The 27549-nt window shown below is 43.3% G+C and overlaps 1 protein-coding gene across 3 annotated transcripts in view; it reads right to left on the reverse strand.

The window, feature by feature from the left end:
- GRM8 (glutamate metabotropic receptor 8) overlaps positions 1-27549 on the reverse strand; it is a 2054171-nt gene that overhangs the window by 504475 nt on the left and 1522147 nt on the right. For all 3 annotated transcript variants that reach the window (XM_069764916.1, XM_069764915.1, XM_069764917.1), the window contains one exon: positions 12655-12855. In XM_069764916.1, coding sequence (XP_069621017.1) covers positions 12655-12855 — 201 coding nt within the window. The remainder of the gene's footprint in view (positions 1-12654; positions 12856-27549) is intronic.

A 27549-nucleotide genomic window follows, 5' to 3' on the forward strand; every position in this document is an offset into this window, starting at 1 on the left:
AAGAAGCACTGCAAACATTAAATAATTAGACAGGATTGCTATTGCGTCAACAATTGCAAAAAACGTGCAGAAAAAATTCAGTAGAAGAAACACAGCATCCATGCTACATGTGAAACACGGCATCAGCATTACTTTTTTATTACATTTTTATGGGTTTAATGGAGACAAAAAATCAATACTAATCTGATCACTATGATGAAGACAGACATAGAGTTAGTTGAAGTTGGGACAATGCCCTGACCTGCCAAGATAGCGGGATTGCCCACTCACATGGAGACAGTCCTGCTGAATCCGGGACGGTTGGGTGCTGTTCATGTTGCATGTCTTAGAAATTCTTCACTAGAATCATAATTGATTAACACAAGAAAAGTTATTATGTGTCCTTAAAAAATGTAGGGGATATAGTGGTAAATTTGTGTGATCCAGAAAAAAACCCAATGTAGAGTACAATGCTATATAATAATATTCACTGCTCCATCCATTCATGGTATATGAATACATGTATGTCCAAAACCCCATTGTTGCACAGCTTAATTGCTAAGTTTTCTGAAAACTTCTTGCTATTATTACTTCCCTCAGTTCCAGGTTTATATCCTAATTATTACATTTTGACAGGATCAAAATAAATAGAAGTGGGTAAACAAGTTTAATGCGAAGCCAGGCTTTTTGAAGAGAGGTTCTCATAGCTTAATGTTGTTAACTGGCAATTAAATAAACAATAGAAAGCTCCATTTAGCCTGTAAAGGACTTAACTCTGCACCAGCAGTTGGGTTCGAAGTAAGTTGTGAATTTTCAGCACTCTTGGCGGCTTTCTACAGCCACCCAGGGCAGCACTTGTAATCATAACGTGAGATCTTGCAGGTTATCATCGAATCTCACAGTTTAGACTGAAAAAGTGCTGTTGGCAAAATGAAAGAAAATAAATAAAAATGACAGGTAATGTTCAGTTTAAGTTTTTATTTTTCTACATATCATTTTGATGCACTTTTTGTAGAATTTGTTTTGACATTTTTTCGGATGTGTTTGTTATTAAGATTAGATCAAATAAAGTTAGCCAAAACCTAGAGGAGATAAGCTAAAGAAGAAGATTACGGTGAGAGAGTTGGCTCATATTTGTATGTTAGACCCTTTTCTCATCTTTAAAGGGAATCTGTCACCTGGTTATTGACACCTAACCCAAGAGCAGCACAATTTATAGATAGTGACCCCTATTCCAGTGATGTGAACTTACTGAGCTGCTTGCCATGAATTTGATAAAATCACTGTATTATTAGCAGGAATTTTTTTATTAAGGGACCAGTAAACCTACTGATATATAGTCCTCCATGTTCATGAGCGCTGTACAACCAAGGCCCCAGCATTAATTGTCAGTTTTCTGCCTATGCACAGTGTACACAGAAAGCTGTCACTTTAGTGTTGTCAAGCTCTCTGTCCCTATATCATGCTTCTCACAGATGGGGGATCAAAAACTTGCTGACAGATTTCCTCTAAGCCACCTCTTGGATGCTTTACATTAGGCAAATTTGTAATGCCACATGCCAATATTTAACCTTGGACTTATTTAATCTCACAATAACAATTCCTATATTCTAAATGGCGAGAGTGCTAGGTGTCGAGTTCCCGCCGCTGCATGGGGGGAATCTCGAACCATGTCCGCTGCGGTCTCCCATTCTCCTCCAGCTGCAGTGGAGTCTCTGGCTGATACTGTGCACTTGGTTACTACTGCTTTTCCAGGCTCTGCCTTTGTAGCCAGCACTGATCAGAAGCGAGCAGGTGTTTCTGGGACTTGCTTTTCCCATACTGAGCATGCCCACGGGACAACCTCTCATTGGAGGTCAGGGGTCACATGCTCAGGTCCTGTTGCGACTCCTATTGGACCATCAGGAATGTCCCAGAGCACAACTACTGTAAAAGGTTTGCATGGCCGCTCCGCCATGCGCTAGTGTAAACCTGTTAACATGTTTGAGTGGATGTATGCCTGTCAATGTATGAAAGCTCCAAATAATTCTGCTTCCTATAGTTGTTGACTGCTCACGAATGGTGGAAGCTACCTAGCGCCAGACAGTATGATCCCACACATTTAGCACAAGAGACTGCGTCTATTAGCAGTGACCGCCAGTGTGGCACCCTGCGCAGATAGTGCGCTTTCCTGGCCCAAGTTTAGGTGGTTAGTGGTGTCTCTTGTGCGGTAAATCTTTAATTTAGTTCATTCCCTGACACCACTGTAGTAGTGTCGAGCGCAAGAGGTCTAGAGGGACTCTTAGGCTGGAGTCACACTACAGCGAGATACGGCCGAGTCTCGCAGGTTAAAACCAAGCTCTGGCACTGGCACTCCAGAGCGGAGCGTGCAGCTCCATGTATTGCTATGCAGCCGCATGCTCCGCTCTGGAGTGCCGGTGCCAGAGCTTGTTTTCAATTAGCGAGACTCAGCCGTATCTCGCTGTCTGTGATCCCGGCCTTACCCTGAGTTTTGGGGCAGAGTTCTGTGACTCCTTGCTTGCGCTCTCTGTGTGGTATCGCGGCCCAGTGACCCAACAGGGTTCACTTCCTTCATACCAGATGAAGCTAACCCATGTGTGTCTTCTCTTAATACATATATATATAGTCCGTCATTACCGAACAGCAGGTGGCTTTTCTGCACGGTGGACCCCGAACTGCGAACCCATCTTATATTGCCTCTAATTAATATTTGGTGCGTTCCACCAGTCCTAACAGAGAGTATCGAACATTCCTGTTTTTTGTGCAAATATATAATAAATGTGATGAATATAAATTGTGGTTTATTACAAATTAGAAACCAGATGCAGAACTTTTAAAAATAATCTCCAATGTTTTTGATTAGTGTCATTTTAGTGAGAGTTTTGACATTTGACATTGACCTTTTTTTAACACATCATACTGTAGGGTTGGTAATTTTAAAGTGTTGTTCTTAATGTGATTCGCTTTAAAATATTACAAAGAATGAAAAACAGATAATCTATGTAATGCAAGTACACAACACCATAAAGCAAGTCAAACTATGGGCATTTTTAAAACAACACAGCAACCCCTCATCTATATCTGCTCTTAAATTCACTCTTAATGTCATGACCTTCAAATCTCTTTCAGACCATTTTTGACATTATTTGTGGATGTTATTATTTCATTATGCAACATTTGAACCATAGCTTTTTACTGTTTTTGAAGTCATATAAAAAAAAATAACCTTTTTAATCCACAGCCCAACTACAACATGCAACTATGACATTGAGCCATTAGTGTACCTACAATGAAGACTAGAGGTGTCCGGCTACTGTTCATTATGCCACCCCACACCATGACCTCACTACTATGACCGGAGTGATGTTTATTCTTGAAGGCCTTCCAATGTTGTGGAGTGTATACTGAGAACAGGGCACAATCCAATTATAAACTGAAACTTCTATCACTTCTCAGCAGGCTCCATGGCAAAATATTAGTAGCATTTATAAACGGAGTTCTTCTTTGACTGGTTGACACCTCCCATAGCTCTTTTGGGTTATTCTTGAATTGTTCCAAGCAAGTATTATCAGGGATTTTTTAGATAACTGAAAAGGCAATATCTAGGGTAACATGATCTTTTAAATAGCTTTAGGGTAGAGCTGCGCTTTCATAAAATTTCAATGTACTTGCATTGACAATGTTTAAAGTGTATAAGTTATTTATAGTTTTTCATACATTTTCACCCTGTTTTAAAAATCAACCAATTATTTAAGCAAACAAATTGTCTACACGCTATGTTACTAACTCAAATAGCCTAAATACCAAATAGCTACCTGGAGAATATCTATAGCAACTAAGCACTTTGGTTATTTCACCTGGAGCTAAAAACAGTTTCCACATAGAAACTAAATTCAGAATGACCTTGTGTATTTGGAAAAGGCTGCAAGCTGCGGTCACTGATGTGTATTGTGATAAACAGTGTTGCTGATATCTATTAGGTTCAGAGGCAGTGGAAGTGCATAGACTATGACCGCAGATATTCACGAAGAATTCTTACAGGAGGGACAGTCAGTAGAATTTCATCTTTCACTGCTCTATACAAACTATTCCTGTTTTAATAACAGAGTTCACTATTTCAGTAATTACTCAAAAAGCATACAACATATGTATACATAGCAAATATTAAGAAAAGTTGATGTTTTGGTTTTGCATTCAAGCAATTAAAAAATATTAGAAACATATTAAAAGCTTCAAAATAATTACTAAAATATTTTGCACAACACAAGAGAAATAATTGAAATGAATACCGCATATACTCAAGTATAAGCTGACCCGAGTATAAGCCGACCCCCCTAATTTTGCCACAAAAAAACTGGGAAAACTTAATGACTCGAGTATAAGCCTAGGGTGGAAAATGCAGCAGCTACCGGTAAATTTCAAAAGTAAAAATAGATACCAATAAAAGTAAAATTAATTGAGACATCAGTAGGTTAAGTGTTTTTGAATATCCATATTGAATCAGGAGCCCCATATAATGCTCCATAAAGTTAATGATGGGCTCCATAAGGTGCTCCATATTAAAATATGCCCCATATAATGCTGCACAAATGTTGATTATGACCCGATAAGATGCTCCATACAGATATTTGCCCCATATAATGCTCCACAAATGTGGATTATGGCCCCATAAGATGCACCATACAGATAATTGCCCCATATAATGCTGCACATGGCCCCATAAGATGCTCCATACAGATATTTGCCCCATATAATGCTGCACATGGCCTCATAAGATGCTCCGTACAGATAACTGCCTATATAATGCTGCACATGGCCACATAAGATGCTCCATACAGACATGTGCCCCCATATAATGCTGCACATGGCCACATAAGATGCCCCATACAGATATTTGCCCCATATCATGCTGCAAATGGCCACATAAGATGCTCCATACAGATATTTGCCCCCATATCATGCTGCACATGGCCCCATACAGATGCCCCATACAGATATTTGCCCCATATCATGCTGCAAATGGCCCCATACAGATGCCCCTTACAGATATTTGCCCCCATATCATGCTGCACATGGCCACATAAGATGCCCAATACAGATTTTTGCCCCCATATCATGCTGCACATGGCCCCATACAGATGCCCCATACAGATATTTGCCCCATATCATGCTGCACATGGCCCCATACAGATGCCCCATACAGATATTTGCCCCCATATCATGCTGCACATGGCCCCATACAGATGCCCCATACAGATATTTGCCCCATATCATGCTGCACATGGCCACATACAGATGCCCCATACAGATATTTGCCCCCATATCATGCTGCACATGGCCCCATACAGATGCCCCATACAGATATTTGCCCCCATATCATGCTGCACATGACCACTTAAGATGCCCCATACAGATATTTGCTCCCATATAATGCTGCACATGGCCACATAAGATGCTTCATACAGACATTTGCCCCATATGCTGTTGCTGCGATTAAATAAATTACATACTCACCTCTCAGGCCCCCGACACTTGCTATACTCACCTTTCCCGTTCCACTGCTGACCGCCGCTATGTCTTCCCATCCTCTGCGCCAACGTTCAGGAAGAGGGTGGCGCACACTAATCTCATCACCGCGCCCTCTGACCTGAGCGTCACTGCGGAGGACACAGCGGCGCTGCCGGTGGCACGAGGAGCAGGTGAGTATCGCGCACTGCCCCCCATCATACTTACCTTTCCCTGGCGCAGTCGCTGCAGGTCTGTTCCCCAGCGCTGCATTTTCTTCCTGTAGTGAGCGGTCACCGTTACCGCTTATTACAGTAATGAATATGCGGCTCCACCTCTATGGGAGGTGGAGCCGCATATTCATTACTGTATTGAACGGTACCATGTGACCGCTCACTACAGGAAGAAGCTGCAGCGCTGGAAGAAGCAGGGACGTGCAGGGACTGCGCCAGGAGTAGGTAAGTATATTTAGACAGCCCCCGCTCCCTCTCCCCTGCCGACACCTGGGTATGACTCGAGTATAATCCGAGAGGGGGGCTTTCAGCCCAAAAAAGTGGGCTGAAAATCTCGGCTTATACTCGAGTATATATGGTAAATGGAAACAAATGTATTAAACTAGCACTAAAGTGCCTGGTAAACACCTCCCATAAGAGTCCCGCTGCCTCTTCATTTTGGTAATTGTCAGTAATACTCTTTAACCCCTTAACGACCAGATTTTGTTTGGTTTGCATCTTCATTTTTTGCTCCCCTTCTTCCCAGAGCTATAACTTTTTTATTTTGTGGTCAAAATGGCCAGGGCTTGTTCTTTGCAGAACGAGTTTTACTTTTGAATGTCACCAATTGGTTTTACCATGTCGTGTAGTATAAAATGGGAAAAAAATTCCAAGTGCGGTGAAATTGCAAAAAAATTGCAATACCACACTTGCTTTTTGTTTGGCTTTTTTACTAGGTTCACTAAATGCTAAAACTGACCAAACATGACCTGACCATTCTCCAGGTCATTATGAGTTCACTAGATGGTGGCCCAATTCTAATGCATCGGGTATTCTAGAATATGTATGTATGTATATAGCAGCCACATAATATATAGCACAGGCCACGTAGTATATAGGAGCCATGTAGTATATAGCAGACAAATACTATGTGGCCTGTGCTATATACTATGTGGCTGCTATATACATACATGCATACATATTGTGGAATACCCGATGCATTAATACAGGCCACGCAAAATATAACAGTGGCCACGCAGTATATAACACAGGCCAAACAGTATATAACACAGCCCATGTACTATATAACACAGCCCACGCAGTATATAGCAGCGGCGATGTAGTATATAACACTGCCCACGTAATATATAACACAGGCCATGTAATATATAGCACAGCCCACGCAGTATATAACACTGGCCATGTAATATATAGCACAGCCCACGCAGTATATAACACAGCCCATGCAGTATATAACACAGCTCATGTACTATATAGCACAGCCCACACAGTATATATCAGCCACTCAGTATATAACACAGGCGACGTAGTATATAACACTGCCCACGTAATATATAACACAGTTAAAGTAATATATAGCACAGCCCATGCAGTATATAACACTGTCCACGTAATATACAGCCCAGCCCGTGCAGTATATAACACAGCCCATGTACTATATAACACAGCCCACACAGTATATATCAGCCACGCAGTATATAGCACAGGTGACGTAGTATATAACACTGCCCACGTAATATATAACACAGGCCACGTAATATATAGCACAGCCCACGCAGTACACAACACAGCCCACATGGTATCTAACACTGGCCAGGTAGTATATAGCAGCCACATGGTATATAACACAGCCCATGTAGTATTTAGCAGTGTGGGCACCATATCCTTGTTAAAAAAATATTTAAAGTAAAAAATAGTTATACACTCACCCGCCTGCATTCAACGAAGCTCTGGCGATGCTCGCGTGGCAGCCGCCATCTTCCGTTCCCAGTATGCATTGCGAAATTACCCAGATGACTTAGTGGTCTCGCGAGACCACTAAGTCTTCTGGGTAATTTCGCAATGCATCTCTAGGAATGGAAGCTGGCGGAGGCGGCGAGCGGCTCGGTGGACTATGGAAGGTGAGAACAGCAGGTTTTTTGTTTTTTTTTAATTATTTTTAACATGGCATTTTTTTACTATTGATGCTGCATAGGCAGCATCAATAGTAAAAAGTTGGGGACACACAGGGTTAATAGCAGCGGTAACCGAGTGCATTACCCGCGGCATAACGCGGTCCGTTACCGCTGGCATTAACCCTGTGTGAGCGGTGACTAGAGAGGAGTATGCGGTCGTCGGGCACTGACTGCAGGGGAGTAGGGAGGGACTTCTGTAATCAGACTGTGGCCGTCGCTGATTGGTCGCGGCAGCCATGACAGGCAGCTGGTGAGACCAATCAGCGACGTGGGATTTCCATTACGGAAGTTGCAAGACAGAAAGACAGACAGACAGATGGAAGTACCCCTTAGACAATTATATATATAGATAGACACCAAACATGTTTAGGTTCTTTTTTATCAAAGTGGTGAAAAAAAAGTCAAACTTTGTTAAAAAATAAATAAATAAATTGCACCATTTTCCGATACCCTTCTCCATTTTTTGTGATTTCGGGTAAGGTGAGGGCTTATTTTATGAGTGCCGAGCTGACGTTTTTAATTATACCATTTTGGTGCAGATATGATCTTTTGATCGCTCATTATTGCATTTTAATGCAATGTCGTGGCAACCAAAAAAAACATAATTCTGGCATTTTTACTTTTTTCTCGCTACATCGTTTAGTGATCAGCTTAATCCTTTTTTAATTGATAGATCTGGAGATTCTGAATACAGCGATACCAAATATGTGTATGTTTGATATTTTTTATTGTTTTATTTTGAATGGGGCGAAAAGGGGATGATTTGAACTTTTAAATTTTTTAAATTTTTTAATATTTTTAAAAACTTTTTTTTACTTTTGGCTTGCTTCAATAGTCTCCATGAGAGACTAGAAGCTGCCACAACCCAATCGGCTCTGCTACATAGAGGCGATCATCAGATTGACTCTATGTAGTACAGTGTTTCTCAACTCCAGTCCTCAGGACCCCACAACAGGTTATGTTTTCAGGATTTTCTTAGTATTGCACAGGAGATGGAATTAATGCCATCGCCTATGCAATACTAAGGAAATCCTGAAAACATGACCTGTTGTGGGGTCCTGAGGACTGGAGTTGAGAAACACTGATGTAGTTGAATTACTCACTTGCTATGAGCCCCAACCACCAGATGGCACTCATAGCAATCCAGCTATGACAACCATAGAGGTCTCCAGGGGACCTCTGGTTGTCATGCCAATGAACGGGTGACCTGTGATCACATGACAGGGGTCACTGGTGGGCGGATTTCTGGCCCGATGGCTGGAAGAGTGAGTTAAATGCTGCTGTCAACGGTTGACAGCGGCATTTAAGGAGTTAATAGCCGCAGGTGGACGCCGATTACACCCACAACTGTTCCGGGCACATGTCAGCTGTTCAAAACAGCTGACATATACCCGGAAAGATGTGGGCTCACCTCCCACATCAAAGGGAGAGACTTTGATGTAAATTTGCATACAATGTCAGAAAGGGGTTAAATATAAACCCCCACCCCAGTCATATACTCTCTTTGTGCACCGCGCCGATCCCACAATGCCATCTTGTGAGTGTAGCTACCAACTGGCCAGAATCAGAAGCTACGTCACAATCTATCAATGCAGTTCTATGAGAGCCAAAACAAGGCCAGAACGAGGCTCTCATAAACTTGTATTAAAAAGTAACCTCCGCGTAGCTCCATGATACAATAGAACTGCCCGACAGGTCACTTTTTGCTAGAGACCCTGGAAATTGATGGCAGTGGTAGGTAAGTATGAGATAGGGGGCTGGGTAATTGCATTTAAATCACCACTTCAGCCGTGCAATAAAAAAAACAACGGAGTGGTGCTTTAAGTCCCAAAGAACCCTTTACAAGACACTTACAGTTACTAAAAAAATTTTTGGTGTTATCACAAACAAATATTTTTATTTGTGTAGAGAAATAATTTAACCCCTTTCTGCCAGCTGACGGAATCGTACGTCAGCTGGCAGTATCCCCCGCTTTGAGGTGGGCTCACCGCTGGAGCCCACCTCAAAGCCGTGACATGTCAGCTGTTTTCAACAGCTGACATGTGCCCGCAATGGGCATGAGTGGAATCGTGATCTGCCCATGCCCATTAACTAGTTAAATGCCGCTGTCAAACTCTGACCGCAGCATTTAACAAGCGTGGCTAGAAGTATGCACACCGCTGACCTCCGTAATGTGATCGGGGGTCATCAGTGCATTGGCATCACAACCAGAGGTCTCATGAAGACCTTTATGGTTGTTGATGATGGATTGCTATGAGCGCCACCCTGTGGTCGGCGCTGATAGCAATGCTGTAATTCAGCTACATAGAGGTGATCTGTGCATCACCTCTATGTAGCAGAGGCGATTGAGGAGTGGATGCTTCAAGCCTCCCATGAAGGCTATTGAAGCATGCCAAAATTTAAAAAAATGTGTTTAAAAATATACAAAAATAAAAAAATATAAAAGTTCAAATCACCCCCCTTTCACACCAATCAAAATAAAACATTAAAATAAAATCAAACCTACCCATATTTGGCATCGCCGCATTTAGAATCGCCAGATCAATCAATAAAAAAAGGATTACCCTGATCGCTAAACGGCTTAGCAAGAAAAAAAAAAAAAAATTACACTTTTTTGGTCGCTACAACATTGCATTAAAATGCAATAACGGGCGATCAAAACAACGTATCTGCACAAAAGTGGTATAATTAAACATGTCAGCTCAGCACAAAAAAAAAATAAGCCCTCACCAGACCCCAGATCACGAAAAATGGAGACGCTACAGGTATCAGAAAATTGCGCAATTTTTTTTAAACCACATTTTGGAATTTTTTTTTACAACTTAGGTACAAGAGACCCTAGACATGTTTTGTGTCTATGAACTCGTAATGACCTGGAGAATCATAATAGGAGGTCAGTTTTAGCATTTAGTGAACCTAGCAAAAAAGCCAAACAAAAAACAAGTGTGGGATTGCACTTTTTTTGCAATTTCATCGCCTTCTGGATTTTTTTCCCATTTTCTGTTACACAACATGGTAAAACCAATGGTATTGTTCAAAGGTACAACTCGTCCTGCAAAAAATAATCCTTCACATGGCCATATTGATAAAAAAATAAAAAAGTTATGGCTTTGGAAAGAAGGGGAGCGAAAAATGAAAAAAGCTCAGGGGGTTAAGGGGTTAAAGAAGGGCACTAGTTATTGTTATCAATGTAGTATAGGGGTTTTTCCACTTTTAAAACACCTCTCTATCAGCCAAAGCAAAGAGTCTCTCATAAAGAGACGATCAAACACTCCCATGCATTAAATGGTTGGCCATTTCTTTGTCTTCCATTCAGCAGCCACAGCAATGGTAAAATATGAATGACAGCAACATTTGTAAAAAAAATTGCTATCAGAAAACATCACATTAAGGCTGCCGTGACACTAGCAGTATTTGGTCAGTATTTTACATCAGTATTTGTAAGCAAAAACCAGGAGTGGAACAATCAGAAGAAAAGTATAATAGAAACATATGCACCACTTCTGTATTTATCACCCACTCCTGGTTTTGGCTACAAATACTGATGTAAAATACTGATGAAATACTGCTAGTGTGACGGCAGCCTAAGTCTTATGTGAATTTGTGATACTTTACTCAGTTAATATACTTTTGATTTGTCCAATACTTACCATATATACTCGAGTATAAGCCGAGATTTTCAGCCCATTTTTTTGGGCTGAAAGTCCCCCTCTCGGCTTATACTCGAGTCATACCCAGGGGTCGGTAGGCGAGGGGGAGCGGGGGCTGTCTAATTATACTCATCTACTCTTGGCGCAGTCCCTGCACGTCCCTGCTTCTTCCAGCGCTGCAGCTTCTTCCTGTAGTGAACGGTCACATGGTACCACTCATTACAGTAAAGAATATGCGGCTCCACCTCCCATAGAGGTGGAGCCGCATATTCATTACTGTAATGAGCGGTAACTGTGACCGCTCAATACAGGAAGAAGATGCAGTGCTGGAAGAAGCAGGGACGTGCAGGGACCATGCCAGGAGTAGGTGAGTATACGGGGAGGGGAGCGCTGCACGATATTCACCGCTCCTTGTTCTGGTGCGGCTCTATCTTCAGCGACCTCTGGCTGTGACGCTCAGGTCAGAGGGCGCAGTGACGTGGTCAGTGCGCGCCCTCTGCGTGAACGTCAGTGCTGAAGACGGAGCTGCACCGGAACGAGGAGCGGTGAATATTGAAAGTGCCGGGGGTCCTGAGCGACGAGAGGTGAGTATGTGATTTTTTTTATCGCAGCAAAAGCATATGGGGCAAGTGACTGTATGGATGATCTTATGGGGCCATAACGCTTGTGCAGCACTATAAGGGGCAAGTGACTGTATGGAGCATCTTATGGGGCCATAACTAGGGTTGAGCGAAACGGTTCGGCCATTTTCAGAAGTCGCCGACTTTTGGCAAAGTCGGGTTTCATGAAACCCGACCCGACCCCTGTGTGGGGTCGGCCATGAGGTCGGCGATCTTCTGAATCTGGTATCGGAATTCCGATACCGAGTTCCGATATGTTTGCAATATCGGAAATCAGTATCGGAATCCATATTTAAGTGTAAAATAAAGAATTAAAATAAAAAATATTGCTATTCTTACCCTCTGACGCGCCCTGGTACTAACCGGCAGCCTTCCTTCCTTAGAATCAGCGCGTGAAGGACCTTTAGATGACGCCGCGGCTTGTGATTGGTCGCGCGACCGCCCATGTGACCGCTCACGTGACCAATCACAAGCCGCGACGTCACCGAAGGTCCTTCAAGCGCTGATTCTTAGGAAGGAAGGCTGCCGGAAAGAAGCAGGGCGCGTCCGAGGGTGAGTCTATACCTAATAGGAAAACCTGAGCTCCAATAATCATCAGGCAATAAAAATGCCTGCCAAAAATGAAACATCATCTTCAAAAATTAGGTACTTTTTAAAGAAATTAATTATGCAATATTTCTATAAAGATAAAATATATGTGGTGCAAACTTACCATTAAAGTTGACAGCCCGGATATAACTAAGAAGGTCTTTTCCATCCACAGGCTTCATTCTCGAACAAAGTCCCAAGTAACCAGGGCAGAAATCTCTATGCATGCTATGGAGTGCATGAGCCATTGAGTACACTGCATCGATCACAAACTGAACCTTCCCCTCTTGTTCATAGCTAGAATTTCTCCCAATTCGTTCTAATCCTGAAATAAAATATTAAATGAATGTTTAATTACACAGTATTACAGGAACACAATGTAATTGATTTTTATTCACAAGTGGATGGCGTACTGTAAAATGTCTTTAAACATTAAAAGAAGCTTGGCAATGAAGTTTTGATAATGTACCGGATTTTAAAATGACTATAGAAAAGTATGTAAAATACAATTATAAATCTAGAAAATACTAAAACACTAATAAAATGTGCAGCAATTAATACCGTCTAAAGGCCATGTTCACACGTTCAGTATTTAGTCAGTTTTTTACCTCAGTATCTGTAAGCTAAAACCAGGAGTGGGTGATAAATGCCGAAGTGGTGCATATGTTTCTATTATACTTTTCCTCTAATTGTTTCACTCCTGATTTTGGCTTACAAATACTGATGTAAAATACTGACCAAATACTGAACGTGTGAACATGACCTTATAGTTGGATATTTCTACTAAGGGTTATGAGGCTACATAAGAGTGGTAGATTTTTCTGCAAGGCTCTATGTTCTAGTTTATGTTTAATTGAGTATTTAAAGGTATTTTCCTAAAAGGACAAGGTTTTACACTAGAACACCCAATAATTAGGGCTCCAAGATTCTAAGAACAGGATTCTGCAGCACTCCATCTCTGATAGAGGGGAAGGAAGCATGATCAGTCTCTGCTCCATTCATTGTCTATACAACTGCTAGAGAAAGCCAAGTACGGTGTTCGGCTATTTCCAGAAATCCTATTGACAAGACATTGAAGGCATGGCTTTAAAGGGAACCTGACACATGAATTTGGCAGGACCGGTTTTCGGTCATATGGGCGGAGTTTTCGGGTGTTTGATTCACCCTTTCCTTACCTGCTGGCTGCATGCTGGCTGCAATATTGGATTGAAGTTCATTCTGTCCTCTGTAGTACACGCCTGCGCAAGGCAATATTGCCTTGCGCAGGCGTGTACTACAGAGGACAGAGAATGAACCGAAAACCGATCCCGCCAAATTCAGGTGACAGGTTCCCTTTAAAGAGTTCTGCTCTTGGATTTTGGAAGCTCCGTACTTTGGATTGCTGGTATCCCAGCCTCTGGACCCACAGTGATCAGTAAGTTATCTCATAGCCCATTGATTTTGGTGAATCGTCTTATAGGGATGATTTCAACCAGCATGTGAACTTCAGGAAAGCCAGATTTTCTGGTAATTGACCCCTTGGGATTGATAATATAAGTATTATAATAGCTGAACATTATAAGGACCGGTAATGTCATTTACAATGTCTATGAAATGAAAGCACTAATTGGAAGGAGATACACATTCGTGCTCCAATCACATGAGAAGACTTGGAAAGGCTAAAGAAAAAGAAAAGAGGAAGCAAAAGAAATTTGTATAAAGCACTTGTACCTGCATATTCAGGAATTAAAAAAAGTGCACAAAATGTATAAAAGTGTATGTAAATAACTATGTAATTGAGAAAATGATGGCATGCTGTCTAGTTAACATAGCTATCTGACTGATACTAAGAGTAGATCTGTGGACCAATCAGAGGTCAGGGTGTGCGCCATATTGTTTGTATGCCCATATTATTGGACTAGGTAAAAAGAAGGTTATTTTACATGTAAAGTGCACATGGAAGCAGTCTATTGAAACAGAAAAGAGGATGGTAATAAAGCTATAATACAATTAATGAGAAAAGAACTGAAACTATGTGTGTAGTTGTTACTAAAATGCTTTATTTCAGAGATTTTGTACCTACTGGGGTGCAGCGATCATTCTTAGTTTCTCGGCTTTACCTTAGGAAAATGCATGACTTTCAGTGGGAAAAATCCCTTTCCTGTGTGTATATATGAATGTTGTCTGTGCTTATACATGCTATGAGTGTTTAAGCCATTCAGCAGCACTGCAGTTCTTCTGTCCCTTTCTGTGACCTGTAATAGATTTATTTCTGCTATCAATTGCTCCCACATTAGCGGCACTGCATCTGCTAAACTGTGGTCTTGGTGACAGCCTGCGGGAAAAGCTCTTAGCGACTGTCACTTTGCAGAAGTCTATCTGATACATGTCAACTGGATGAAGTGGGGAGCACAGAGTACAATACTGTATCTCAGAGAAATGTTGTCTTTTTGCTCAGGCAGTAACACTGCATGTCAGAGATTTCAGCTTGATGCAGCCAAATTGATAATTAAGGACAAGTAGGAGGCACCAGCTTCATAGAGGTCTAATGCACTTGGAGCTCCTCCACACACCTCCAATGTTCTTCCAGTCTAATTTGCATTTTGCTTTAAAAGCTCATTTTACAGCCCTGGCTTGTCGGTTTTCTTCTAAGCTAGGTATAATTTTTCATTATTTTCCAATGGTCCAGATAAACATGCAACTGGTCTCATTAAAAATCTATACGGACAATCCTATTTAGACAAAATTACCCACACGATATTACTGTGAAATTGGAATCAAATGTTTGTGTTTACGTATGGGAACCTGTAATACGTTCTTGAGTATCTGATCTGCATAAAATGGGGTCACTTGTCATGCTTACATACGTCTCTGTAACACCACTTTAAAATGTAGATACGGTAGTTGCATTAGTGAAAAATATGGCCAAAGTATGTTTTCATATGGCGGCTAAAAGATCTAAAGTCATGTATAGTACTTTGTAGACTTAGTGCCATGTATAACATTTATATTTAAGATTTATACATAGATGAACATATGAACACATAAAAGAGAGTTCCATTTAACAATACCACCCATTTCCATATGCCTTCTCGATTTATATTAGTGTTATAGGGGATGTGAATACTTTTCTGACCAATGATGACAAAAGTATTCTCAGAGTGATACCTTTAGTGGCTAACCAGAAAATGTATCACTCCGAGAATACTTTTGTCATCATTTGGCAGAAAAGTACTGTAGTCACATCATTTTTACTAGGTAACACGGAACCACAATATAATTTGTTATTGTACAGTGTTTTAGGGGTTAATCTTAATTTGGAACCACTTGTATAAGCCAAAACCAAAAGAGATCAAACTTTTGTGGGCTCTTACTGTTATCAAAGCGACCCTCCACCCACCATAGTAAATGTGCATATTCATTTCTAATAGTCTAAAAGTATTCTGCCTTTCTCTGCCAAGGGAAGGAAACAGCACCATTGTCATCAGCAGTGGTCCAATTCACTACATTGGAAAGGTAGGAGAGGTGTTAATCAGACTTAGGCCAGTGTCCCACTTGCAACTGCAATGCGAGAAACTCGCACAAGTCTCGCACCTCAATACCCGGCACTGCCGCCGGCACTCAGGACTGGAGTGTGCGGCTGCATGTATTTCTATGCAGCTGAATGTTCCGGTCCGAACTCTCCGGTGCACTCTCTAGCAGACATTTTGGACATGAAGGGTATGGGACTTTGATATTAAATGTGGAAGGAACAGAGTGGAGGTCATTAGGTTTTACTATGCAGGGTGGAGGTTTTCTGTAAGCGTGCTTCAATTGGTACAACCAGATCACCATAGATCACTATACAAGTCAGCATATAAATCAAAGCATTTAGGCTACGTTCACACTAGCGTTGTGCGCCGCTGCGTCGGCGACGCAACGCACAACGCACGCAAAAACGCGGCAAAACGCACGCAAAAACGCTGCGTTTTGCGACGCATGCATCGGTTTTTGCCGAAATTTGGACGCAAGAAAAATGCAACTTGTTGCGTTTTCTTGGTCCGACGCTAGCGGCAAAAAAGACGCATACGTCGCACAACGCAACAAAAAAAAACGCATGCGTCCCCCATGTTAAATATAGGGGCGCATGACGCATGCGTCACTGCTGCGTCGCCCGACGCAAACACGACGCAAAATGGGAAACGCTAGTGTGAACGTAGCCTAACTATGTCACTGTCTCTGCTTTTATTTTTTATTTGTCTTGTTCAGTCAAATAAAAAAATAATGTCTCATTTTAGCAATTGCTAATACTGGGAAAATGAGAAGAAGATCATTGATTTTTTTAATCACAGAAGCAATCCAGATTTGTAGACTTTAGCTACAAATATAGCAGCTGATTACTTATATTTAAAGGTCATCTTCCGCACCAATCACATTTATTTTTGCATAATTTAGAAAATGAGACACTGTAATTTTTATTTTTATTTGGACGCATTATTTAAGCAAATTAGCAAGAATTCACGCTGCTTACCAGCTTATGAATCTGGAGCTTCCATCTGTTAGGTGGCATTTCAACACTTTCTTTTAGTTTGCAAATTCAGGATAAGCGAAATAAAGGATTTCAGATTGTCTATATAGTTTTAATGCAAAAATAAAGGAAAAATATGATTGCTTCTGTTTATTTAGTTGATTTCCTCTAGGTGTTACGCTTTGCTGATTTTTTAGCTTACGCTCAGTAAGTTCTAACTACAAGACACCGTGTTGTGCTGGAGCTCTCACTAAGCTCTTCTAGATAAGTTCTCCAGCATTAATCCATGTTAGTACAGTTTATGGAGGGAACAAACTTTTATACTATCGGTAAGGCTGGTTTCACACGTCAGTGGCTCCGGTACGTGAGGTGACAGTTTCCTCACGTACTGGAGACACTGACTCACGTAGACACATTGAAATCAATGTGTCTCTGCACATGTCAGCGTGTTTTCACGGACCGTATGTCCGTGTGCAAAACACGGAGACATGTCAGTGTTCGTGGGAGCGCACGGATTACACGGACCCATTAAAGTCAATGGGTCCATGTAAAACACATACCGCACATGGACCCTGTCTGTGTGCAGTCCGTGTGCCGTGCAGGAGACAGCGCTACTGTAAGCACTGTCCCCCCTACGTGGTGCTAAAGCCGCCATTCATATCTTCTCTCCAGCAGCGTTCATTGGAAAGAAGATATGAAAAATCCTTTTTTTATTTTGTTTTTTCTAGTTTTAAATAAAGATCCATGTACCCATCCCCTCCCACCCCCTGTGCGCCCACCCGCTGGTAATAAAATACTCACCCGGCTCCCTCGCAGCATCCTCTCAGCGCCAGCTTCTCCTGTATGAGCGGTCACGTGGTGTCGCTGATTACAGTCATGAATATGCGGCTCCACCTCCCATAGGGGTGGAGCCGCATATTCATGACTGTAATGGGCGGCACCACGTGACCGCTCATACAGGAGAAGGTGCGGCGAGGACAGGACGCTGCGAGGGAGCCAGGTGAGTATTTTATTACCAGCGGGCGGGCGCACAGGGGGTGGGAGGGGGGTGGGGACAGGGAGCTTTATTTAAAACACGAAAAAAAAAGGATTTTTCATATCTTCTTTCCAGCGTCCACCAGATGCAGGGGACAGCGCTTATCTCTAGCGCTGTCTCATGCACACTCCGTGTGGTACCCGGGTGGCACACGGGCGGCACATGTGTGCCGCACGTGCGCCACACGGATGGCCAACGTGAGCTCACGGACACATGGACACGGATAACTCCGGTACCGATTTTTTTGGTACCGGAATTATCTGGACGTGTGAGACTGGCCTAACAAATAGGGAAATGAATTTTGCTAAATGGATGGCAATATTCATATTACATAACTCAAAGTACAATTACTTTGGGCTTCAGGATCCATCATTGTCATGTAAAACAACTACATTTTTAATAGAATATTGTTATTCCTAAAATGTTTAAAATGTTCAAAAGAAAAGTAAGACTACAGCAGCTTTCAAAATGTCTAAATTTATACTAGACTGATGTGTTGGCCATACTCATGAGATTCCTTTTCTGGCTACGGTATTTTTGAGAATATTAAATTCCAAGCTTATTTCTCTTCAACTATCTTTGGGGAGAACAAACACATTAGATAGTTGGTGTCTTACATAAATGATTATAGATATGGACACTTTCAGGTGTGTTTTTTCACATGAAGGAGTATTCTCATGTGAAAGTTCTACCAACCTGTTGCCTAGGGAATAACTTCTTGGTCACTGGGATTGTAAAACTGGGTAGGCTGGGAAGAGCCTCTTGTGAATGTTGCGGTGGTTGATCATGTGCACTGCTGATCTATTTATTCCTAATGGAAGCGTTGTAGATCAGCCAAATGTAACACTCAATTAAGAATGAATGGAGCAGAGGTGCACATCACCGCTCCATTCACATGAGGCTTTATAGAGCCTGAGTCCTAGTGATAAGACCCCCAGCGATCAAGACGTTAAGGTACTGTCACACTCAGCAACTTTGCAACGAGAATGACAACGATCCGTGACGTTGCAGAGTCCTGGATAGCGATCTCGTTGTGTTTGACACGCAGCAGCGATCAGGATCCCGCTGTGACATCGCTGGTCGGAGCTAGAAGTCCAGAACTTTATTTGGTCATCAGGTCGGCGTGTATCGTCATGTTTGACATCAAAAGCAACGACGCCAGCAACGTTTTACATGGAGCTAACAACCAGCGAGAACGATAAGTGAGTCGCCGTTACGGCACTGGATCGCTCCTGCATCGTTCTGGAGCTGCTGTGTTTGATGTCTCTACAGTGACCTAAAGAGCGACGCTCCAGCGATCGGCTCGTTGTCTATATCGCTGCAGCGTCGCCGAGTGTGACGGTACCTTTATTCTCTTTCCAATGACTAGCAGACAACTTCTGAACTTGGGAATACCCCTTTAAATGTATTTTTTTTTAGCTAAAAAATATTTTTACAATTGGTTTCATGAAACATGTTGTACTGTTTTGCTTTTAAAGCTGTTTTACTGCTAATTGATGGCCGCAGGAGGAGATTTACTAAGAATCTGTCAGACAAACGAGCTTTAATGGGTAAATATGTATATTTCATCTTTCACTGAGCTTCTTTGTGCTGATTTATGATCATAATCTGCATCAAAAGAAAGCAAAACTTTCATGTGGTCATAAATCAACTGAGTTCAGTCAAAGACAGGTAAAGGTGACACACTCTGATTTTTAATATACCTTACAAATTACACTAAAATTGTCCAAATCCGCTTGTATCAGCTGTTTCAGCCCACACTCTAGCATGCATGAAGGACTCTGACTCTTTAATAATAATAATACTCTTTATTTATATAGCGCCAACATATTCTGCAGCACTTTACAATGCTACAGTTCGTAAGTAAGAACGTTAAAGATAATACAATAATTAAAGCAAATATAATGAAGACCCTGCCCATAAGAGCTTACTCATTCCCAACAGATAATGATGGAGAGAAAAGAGTCAGGAATCTTTAATGTTCATGTTGGCCCCTTTCTTCTTCAGGAAATAAGTCACAGCTATGTCTCAGCAGCTTTCTCTGCTCTACCCTTGAAAATACTTAAGTGATTGGCCAGGTCAAATTTTCATTTGCATGGGGGTCTCAGGAAAGATAACTGATGGGAGAATGAACAAATAAGTGACTGTCAGCTGAAACATGTGCAGTGCCTGCTTTAGTTAAAGGGGTTGTCCCAAGAACAAAGTGCATTTTAATTTATAGATCTTGGAATAAAAAAAGGTTCCATAAATTAATGTGTTAAATAAAATGTACCTGTACTGAGTAATGGCTGAATCTTACCATACAGGGACATGGTCTGATCAAACCACATCTCCTGGGCAGGGGAGAAAGCAAAATAGAAAATACAAACAGGACAGTATGGGGTCACAGCTGATTATTCCCTGCCAGTTTACAAACAGGTTAAAATGAGCTTCTTGGCTTATAAGATGGACAAGTCATAATTTATTATTTATCTATTTATTACACTTCTTTGTTTGATTAGTTTAATATACACATCCCATGAATACCGCTATTGGTTGCCACTAGTGATGAGCGAGTATATTCGTTGCTCGGGTTTTCCCCGAGCACACTCGGGTGGTCTCCGAGTATTTGTGACTGCTCAGAGATTTAGTGTTTGCTGACTCAGCTGCATGATTTACGGCTGTTAGCCAGGCTGAGTACATGTGGGGGTTGCCTGGTTGCTAGGGAATCCCCACATATATTCAAGCTGTCTATCAGCTGTAAATCATGCAGCTGAGGCAAGGAAAACTAACTCTCCAAGCACTAAAAAATACTCGGAGACCACCTGAGCGTGCTCGGGAAAACCCATGCAACGAGTATACTTGCTCATCACTAGTTGACACTTGTTACCCCCTGCTCTTTCCTTAGCCAGATAGGTTGAGGTCACTTGGACAGTAAAAATAATACTGTGTTTGTATTAAGAAGCTCAAAAGGATCAACAAAATCCTAGGAGATCTCAGAAAGTTAAACACGTTAGACTTAGAGGCTTCGCGTTATTGAGATTTTATTTATTTGGGATAATTTGACTAAACTGGTGGATTTGAATAAAAAAAAAATCTGTTTATCTCTACTTGTATGTGTTTTAACTATGCAGTATTTCAAGTTATGATATGGATTTTCAATATTTATTGTACCCTTTGTTATTCCTAGGGTATCATCTTGGCAAATCTGCAACAAAATCCTTGACAAATCCGTACATAATTCAATCACATTTTGCCTCAAATTCATGGAAATATCACATCGACTTTCTAGCTCAATTTCTATCCCATTTCAACAAATCCTAAAAGTTATCAATATGACTAATCATTTAATTAGAGGAATGCCACTATATGTAAGACCTCTGTGGTCGGCGCTCATAGTAATGCTGCAATTCTACTACATAGGGGTGATCTAAGCATTGCAGAGGCAATCGAGTTGTGGCAGCTTGTAGCCTCCCATGGAGGCTATTGAATCATGCCAAAATAAAAGAAAAATGTTTTTAAAATAAGAAAAAAATAAAAAAATATAAAAGTTTAAATCACCCCCCTTTTGCCCCATTCAAAATAAAGCAATAAAAAAATCAAACATACACATATTTGGTATCGCTGCATTCAGAATCGCCCGATCTAGCAATAAAAAAAGGATTAACCTGATCGCTAAACACATAGCGAGAAAAAAGTCAAAACGCCAGAATTACGTTTTTTTGGTCGCCGTGACATTGCATTAAAATGCACAAATGGGAGATCAAAATATCGTATCTGCACCAAAATGGTATCATTAAAAACGCCAGCTCAGCATGCAGAAAATAAGCCCTCACCCAACCCCAGAAAAATGGAAATGGTACGGGTAATGGAAAATTGCACACATTTTTTTTTAGCAAAGTTTGGCATTTTTTTTCACCACTTAGATAAAAAAGAACCTAGACATATTTGGTGTCTATGAACTTGTAATACCCTGGAAAATCATAATGGCAGGTCAGTTTTAGCATTTCGTGAACCTAGCAAAAATACCAAACAAAAAACAAGTGTGGGATTGCGCTTCTTTTGCAATTTCACCGCACTTGGAATTTTTTTCCCCATTTTCTAGCACACGACATGGTAAAACCAAAGGTGTTGTTCAAAAGTAAAACTCGTCCCACAAAAAATAAGTCCTCACATGACCATATTAACAGAAAAATATAAAAGTTATGGCTCTGGAAAGGAGGGGAGCGAAAAACAAAAACGGAAAAGTAAACAAAGCTCCGGGCATTAAGAGGTTAATGGTTGATGAGATGTAATTTTTCTGAAATTCTGTGCTTATTTTATTCACATTTGTTTCCAAAATGAATCAGGCTTGTTTAGAAGTTCTTTTGCATACTTCTAATTTTAATTCTTAATTTTATGGAGGATTCCTTCTGATGACTGTTCCAAGAAGGCCATATTTGTGCATGTGTCTCTAAACAGTAGAACGATGTACCACAACTCAAGAGTCTACTAAAATTTCTGAAGGTCTTTTGCAGTCAAGCGGGGGCTATGATTTGCATCTCTAGCAATCCTATGAGCAGAGCTCACTGAAATTTTGCTTGGCCTTTCTTACCTTATCTTGACCTCCACTGTTTTTGTTAACTGCCATTTCTTAATAACATTTTGAACTGATGAAAAGGAAACTTGAAAACGCTTTTCTATCTTCTTATAGACTTCTCCTGCTTTGTGTGCCTCCACCGTTTTTATTTTCAGAGTGCTAGGCAGTTGATTAGAAGAACGCATGGCTGCTGTTTTTTTGTCACAAGGTTAATGGAGGCCAAGGTTTTATAAAGCTGGGAAATTTGCATCACCAGAAAGGCCGTACTGGGGGCCCACGGCACGTAAAGGGAGGCCGCCATGACGGGGTTACGTGGGACCTGGGGAGCTGGAGCAGTTAGAAGGGATACGGTGGTAAGGGGTTAACTGGGAACTTGAGGGGTGGCTTTAGGGGCATTTTTTGAAAATAAGGGGTGGAACTAGGGGACTGTGGGGAGGGGGCACATAAAAAGGGGCACGCTCCTCACGCAGGCATCCATTTTAGGTGCCTGCGTGACAAGTGAGGAATCTCTGTCACACTTACCAGAATGGACATTGAAGCGATCCTCCAGCGTCTCCGGACGGCAGCCAGCTCCCAGGGGACAGATTGGCTGAATGCATCCGTTAACAGCCTTCTCCAGGGGACATCGGGAGCACCATCGCAGGCACCGCAGGACGGGCGCCGGCCGCGGAGGACTAGGCCTCCGGCGCGCCTAAGCCCGGACATCATCCCCAGGGCCCGGCGCCGAAATAGGAGCCCCTCTGCGGACCCTCCGGTAAGCAGCGCTGTTCCCTCCACCTCCCAGCGCGGCGCCGGGAGGAATCCTCCAGTGCGGCGGGGCCTACAACGGGGGGTGGATCCTTCCTCCCCTCCTTCAGTGTCCGGGCGACGTGGGGCGGCAGGAGCAGGAGCCGGTACGGCGGCCGCCAGCATGCCCGCTGGCGCCGCTCAGCGTGGGAGGCAGCGACAGCCGAGGAGACGGGGGTCAGGTGCGGTGGCCCCTCAGCGCCGAGGATTATGCGGGCGGCAGTCGGCTGGCCCTGGCATCAGCGTGCGGCCTTCTGCAGTGCACAGCTCTGGAGTCTTCAACGCAGCAGCGCCCTCTGCTGGTGGTGGCCTGGATATTGCAAGTTCTGCGCCCTCTGCTGGTGTTGGCCGGGATTTTCCTGCAGCTGCGCCCTCTGCTGGTGATGGCCGGGATTTTCCTGGATCTGCGCCCTCTGCTGGTGATGGCCGGAACTTTCCTGGATCTGCGTCCTCTGCTGGTGGTGGCGGAAATTTTCCGGATTCCGGCAGGCGACATTCCGTCGCTTCGGTACGCAGTGCCGGGGACGTATCCGTGGCAAGGAGCCGCACATCTTCCATCGGGCGGCAGGATGCTGGCTCGGCCTTTTCCCTTTCCGCAGCACCAGGGCAGTCGACGGCATCACCGAGTCGCCAGGACACGGATACGGCCGCCAGGAGTTCGGCGGGCAACATCGCGGATCAAGCCGGTCGGGATGCAGGACACCTTCGGCTGGGAGCTGGATCTTCGGCTGCTGGGCTCACAGCACCCAGGCAGCTAGGTGAGAACATTTTCCCTATCTTTAATTTGCCAGGCATAGTTTCCCCTGAAGCTAGGAATAGTGACATTACTTCGGGAGTTGCTAGCGGGGGTATGGGTTTAATCCTTAGAGGTTTAGGGGAGCTAGCGGGCTTGTGGGGGTCCGGTCTTAGCAGGGGGTCTTTGCCGTCAGCTGCTTGGTTGGGAAATACGGGGTCGTTTGAGGGGTCTAGACAGTTGTCTGAAGTTACGGGTACATCCAGCAGTGCGGGTCCTGCGGCAGACACGGGGAGCTCATCAAGGGAGAAGGACGGAACAGCACCAGGGCCTGGGTCAGGAATTGATGCACCAGGTGAGGGAGCTTTGCAGGATAAGGAAAAGGAGGATGTACCGCAACTAGACGATGCGGCTAAGGGGGAGGTCTATGTCTGCTTCGAGGGCCCATTAGGGGCACATTTAAAACAAGAGGTTAGGGAAAAAATCTGGAAAGGGGAGTACATAGAAATATTTTCTCTTTTACCCCTAGAGAGATTTAATTTGGATAGACCTAGAAGGGAGGACTCTAAAAAAGAAGATGAGGAGAAACGGAGATATAGGCTGATTCCCAGATCATTTTCAAATTGGCTGCAAGCTTTCGCTATTATGGCTAGCGTAATCGGGGAGAAGGCCCCGGAAAATTGCTCGGCATTATTTTGTTACTTAGATGCCATAGGGGAGGCTTACAGGACCTATGGGGGACAGGGTTGGTTTCGCTATGACGAACAGTTTCGTCAGCGTAAGGCTTTTAGGCCAAGTATCAGGTGGGATCACAAGGACATAGCGTTTTGGATGAGAGTTATGGTCCCGTCCCGTTTAGGTCAGACTAGCCAGCCTTTTCACGGGGGCGCCGGGAGTTCAGGGCAGTCAGGACACTCGGCGGCTTTGCAGAAGGGACTGTGTTTCGCCTTCAATGATGGCATATGCAGATTCGGGAGCAAGTGTAAATATAGGCACGAGTGTTCAACCTGCGGGGGGGTGCATAGCGCTTCAAAATGTTTCAGGGGTAACAGGCAAAAAGTTGGAGATTCAGCTGACAAAAGGGGTGACTCCGGTGCAGTGGGTCGTGATGGAGGCCTTTCTAAGTAGATACCCTGATAGGTCAGCTGCAGTTTTATTGAGCGACGGTTTTAAGGAGGGTTTCAAAATCCCTTATGTTGAGCAGGATGTTAGTTTAAAAAGAAAAAATTTGAAATCGGCGTTACAATTCCCGGAGGTCATGTCGGAGAAGTTGAATAAGGAAGTTGCTCTGGGAAGAATGGCAGGCCCGTTTGTCGCCCCTCCGATTGCAAATCTGAGGGTGTCACCTCTTGGCGTGGTCCCTAAGAAAGAACCTTTTAAATTTAGGTTAATCCATCACCTGTCATTTCCGAAGGGATCTTCGGTTAATGATGGTATTGATCCCGAGTTGAGTTCGGTGTCGTACTTATCATTCGATTCAGCGATGGAGTGGGTTAGAGCATGTGGAAAGGGGGCTAAGCTGGCTAAGACCGACATCGAAGCGGCCTTTCGTTTGTTGCCAGTTCATCCTGACAGTTTGCATTTATTGGGTTGTTTTTGGGATGGCGGCTTCTTTGTTGATCGTTGTCTTCCCATGGGTTGCTCGATTTCATGTGCTTACTTTGAGGCCTTCAGCACGTTCCTAGAATGGGTGGTGAAAGATGTGTCTGGGATACGCTCATCTTCGCACTATCTGGATGACTTTCTGTTTATAGGGCCAGCGGAATCAGCAGATTGTTCGATTTTGTTGCATACAATGGAGAGTGTGACAAAAAACTTCGGGGTGCCTTTGGCGGAGGACAAAACAGTTGGTCCGGTGACAGTGTTGAGCTTCCTAGGCATTGAAATCGACACGGTAGCAATGGAATGTAGGCTACCTGCAGACAAGGTTACCGCGTTGTGCCAAGATGTGGTTAATACGATTGGTTTGAAGAAGATAAATTTGCGCAGTTTGCAATCGTTGTTAGGGAAACTGAACTTTGCATGTAGGATCATGCCGATGGGTCGAGCGTTCTGCCGCCGCCTATCCTTGGCAACAGTAGGGGTAAAGTCCCCTTTGCATTTCATCAGGATAAAGAAAGAGTTTCGGGACGATTTGAAGATGTGGGCGGATTTTCTGGACGAGTACAATGGCAGATCTCTGTGGATTCAGCCGGTGGCAGATGCTACCTCCTTGGGCATTTTGGTGCATGTCGTTGAAATGAGTGGCTTTGGTCTTTTCTTTCATGGTAGCTGGTCAGCAGCGGCTTGGCCGGAAGAATGGAAGGAGGAGGGGTTAACAAACAACCGGCTACTGTTGCATTTGTTCCCCAGGGTAGTTGCGTTGGCCCTGTGGGGTGACAAATTGAGGAATTTGAAGATTTCTTTTCATTGTGAGCATGTTGGAACGGTGACGGCGGTAAACTCGTTGTCAGCGGCTACGCCTGCAGTAGTGAAGGTCTTGCAGCACTTGGTTTTCCTGGGTCTTAAGTTTAACTTATGGATTGTATCTGAAGTTAGCTTGTCAGCGCCTGATCCAATAGTTGTTGCTCTTTCTCAATTTCAGTGGCAGCTTTTCCGGGATTTGGCACCACAGGCGGAGAGCGCGGGCCGGGATTGTCCAGTGGAGTTGTGGAACCTGCCGCGAGGGCCGTAACAGAGTTATTTACCAAATCGCTCGCGGATTCATCTTGGTCTCATTATAATCAGGCTTGGAGCTTGTGGGAATCCTGGATGTCAAGTATGGACCAGGATATGGAGGAGGAGTATGGTTTGTTGTTGTTCTTAGGTCATCATTGGGAGGCAGGTTGGTCTGTGACACGTTTGAATAAGTTTCTGGCGGGGCTAGCCTTCAACCTTAAATGGAGGGGGGGTAAGGATATAACAAAATCCTTCTTGGTTCGGCAAGTTGTTCGGGGTTGGAAGAAAGGCTGGAAGGCTTCGGACGGTCGCCGACCCGTATCTTATGAGGTGCTCTCAGCCATTGAGCGGAAGTTGCAAGAGGTGTGTTTTTCCGAATGGGAAGTGGTTCTGTTCCGTGCAGCCTTTTCTTTGGCCTTCTTTGGGGCATTTCGGTTAGGTGAGTTGGTTAGCCCGTCCGTTAGTAAAAAAGGTATTTTGTTAAGAGAAAACGTGGATGTCGAAGGGAATAAGGTGGTAGTGTTTATTAAGGCTTCCAAAACGGACGTGTATGGGAAAGGGTGCAAAGTGGTGTTGTTCAATGTTGAAGGATCCCCGGTGGCATCCGTGAAGAAGTACATGGCAAAGGGCGGGGTGTTAGACGAGCCATTCTTGGTGCACGAAAATGGGTCTTTCTTGTCCCGTTTTCAGTTTATTTCTGTTTTTAGGAAATGTTTGGCGGCAGCGGGCTTACCTGCAACACAATATAGTGGTCACTCCTTC

This window comes from Ranitomeya imitator, chromosome 4 (assembly GCF_032444005.1).
Source record: "Ranitomeya imitator isolate aRanImi1 chromosome 4, aRanImi1.pri, whole genome shotgun sequence".
Classification (NCBI taxonomy): Eukaryota; Metazoa; Chordata; class Amphibia; order Anura; family Dendrobatidae; genus Ranitomeya; species Ranitomeya imitator.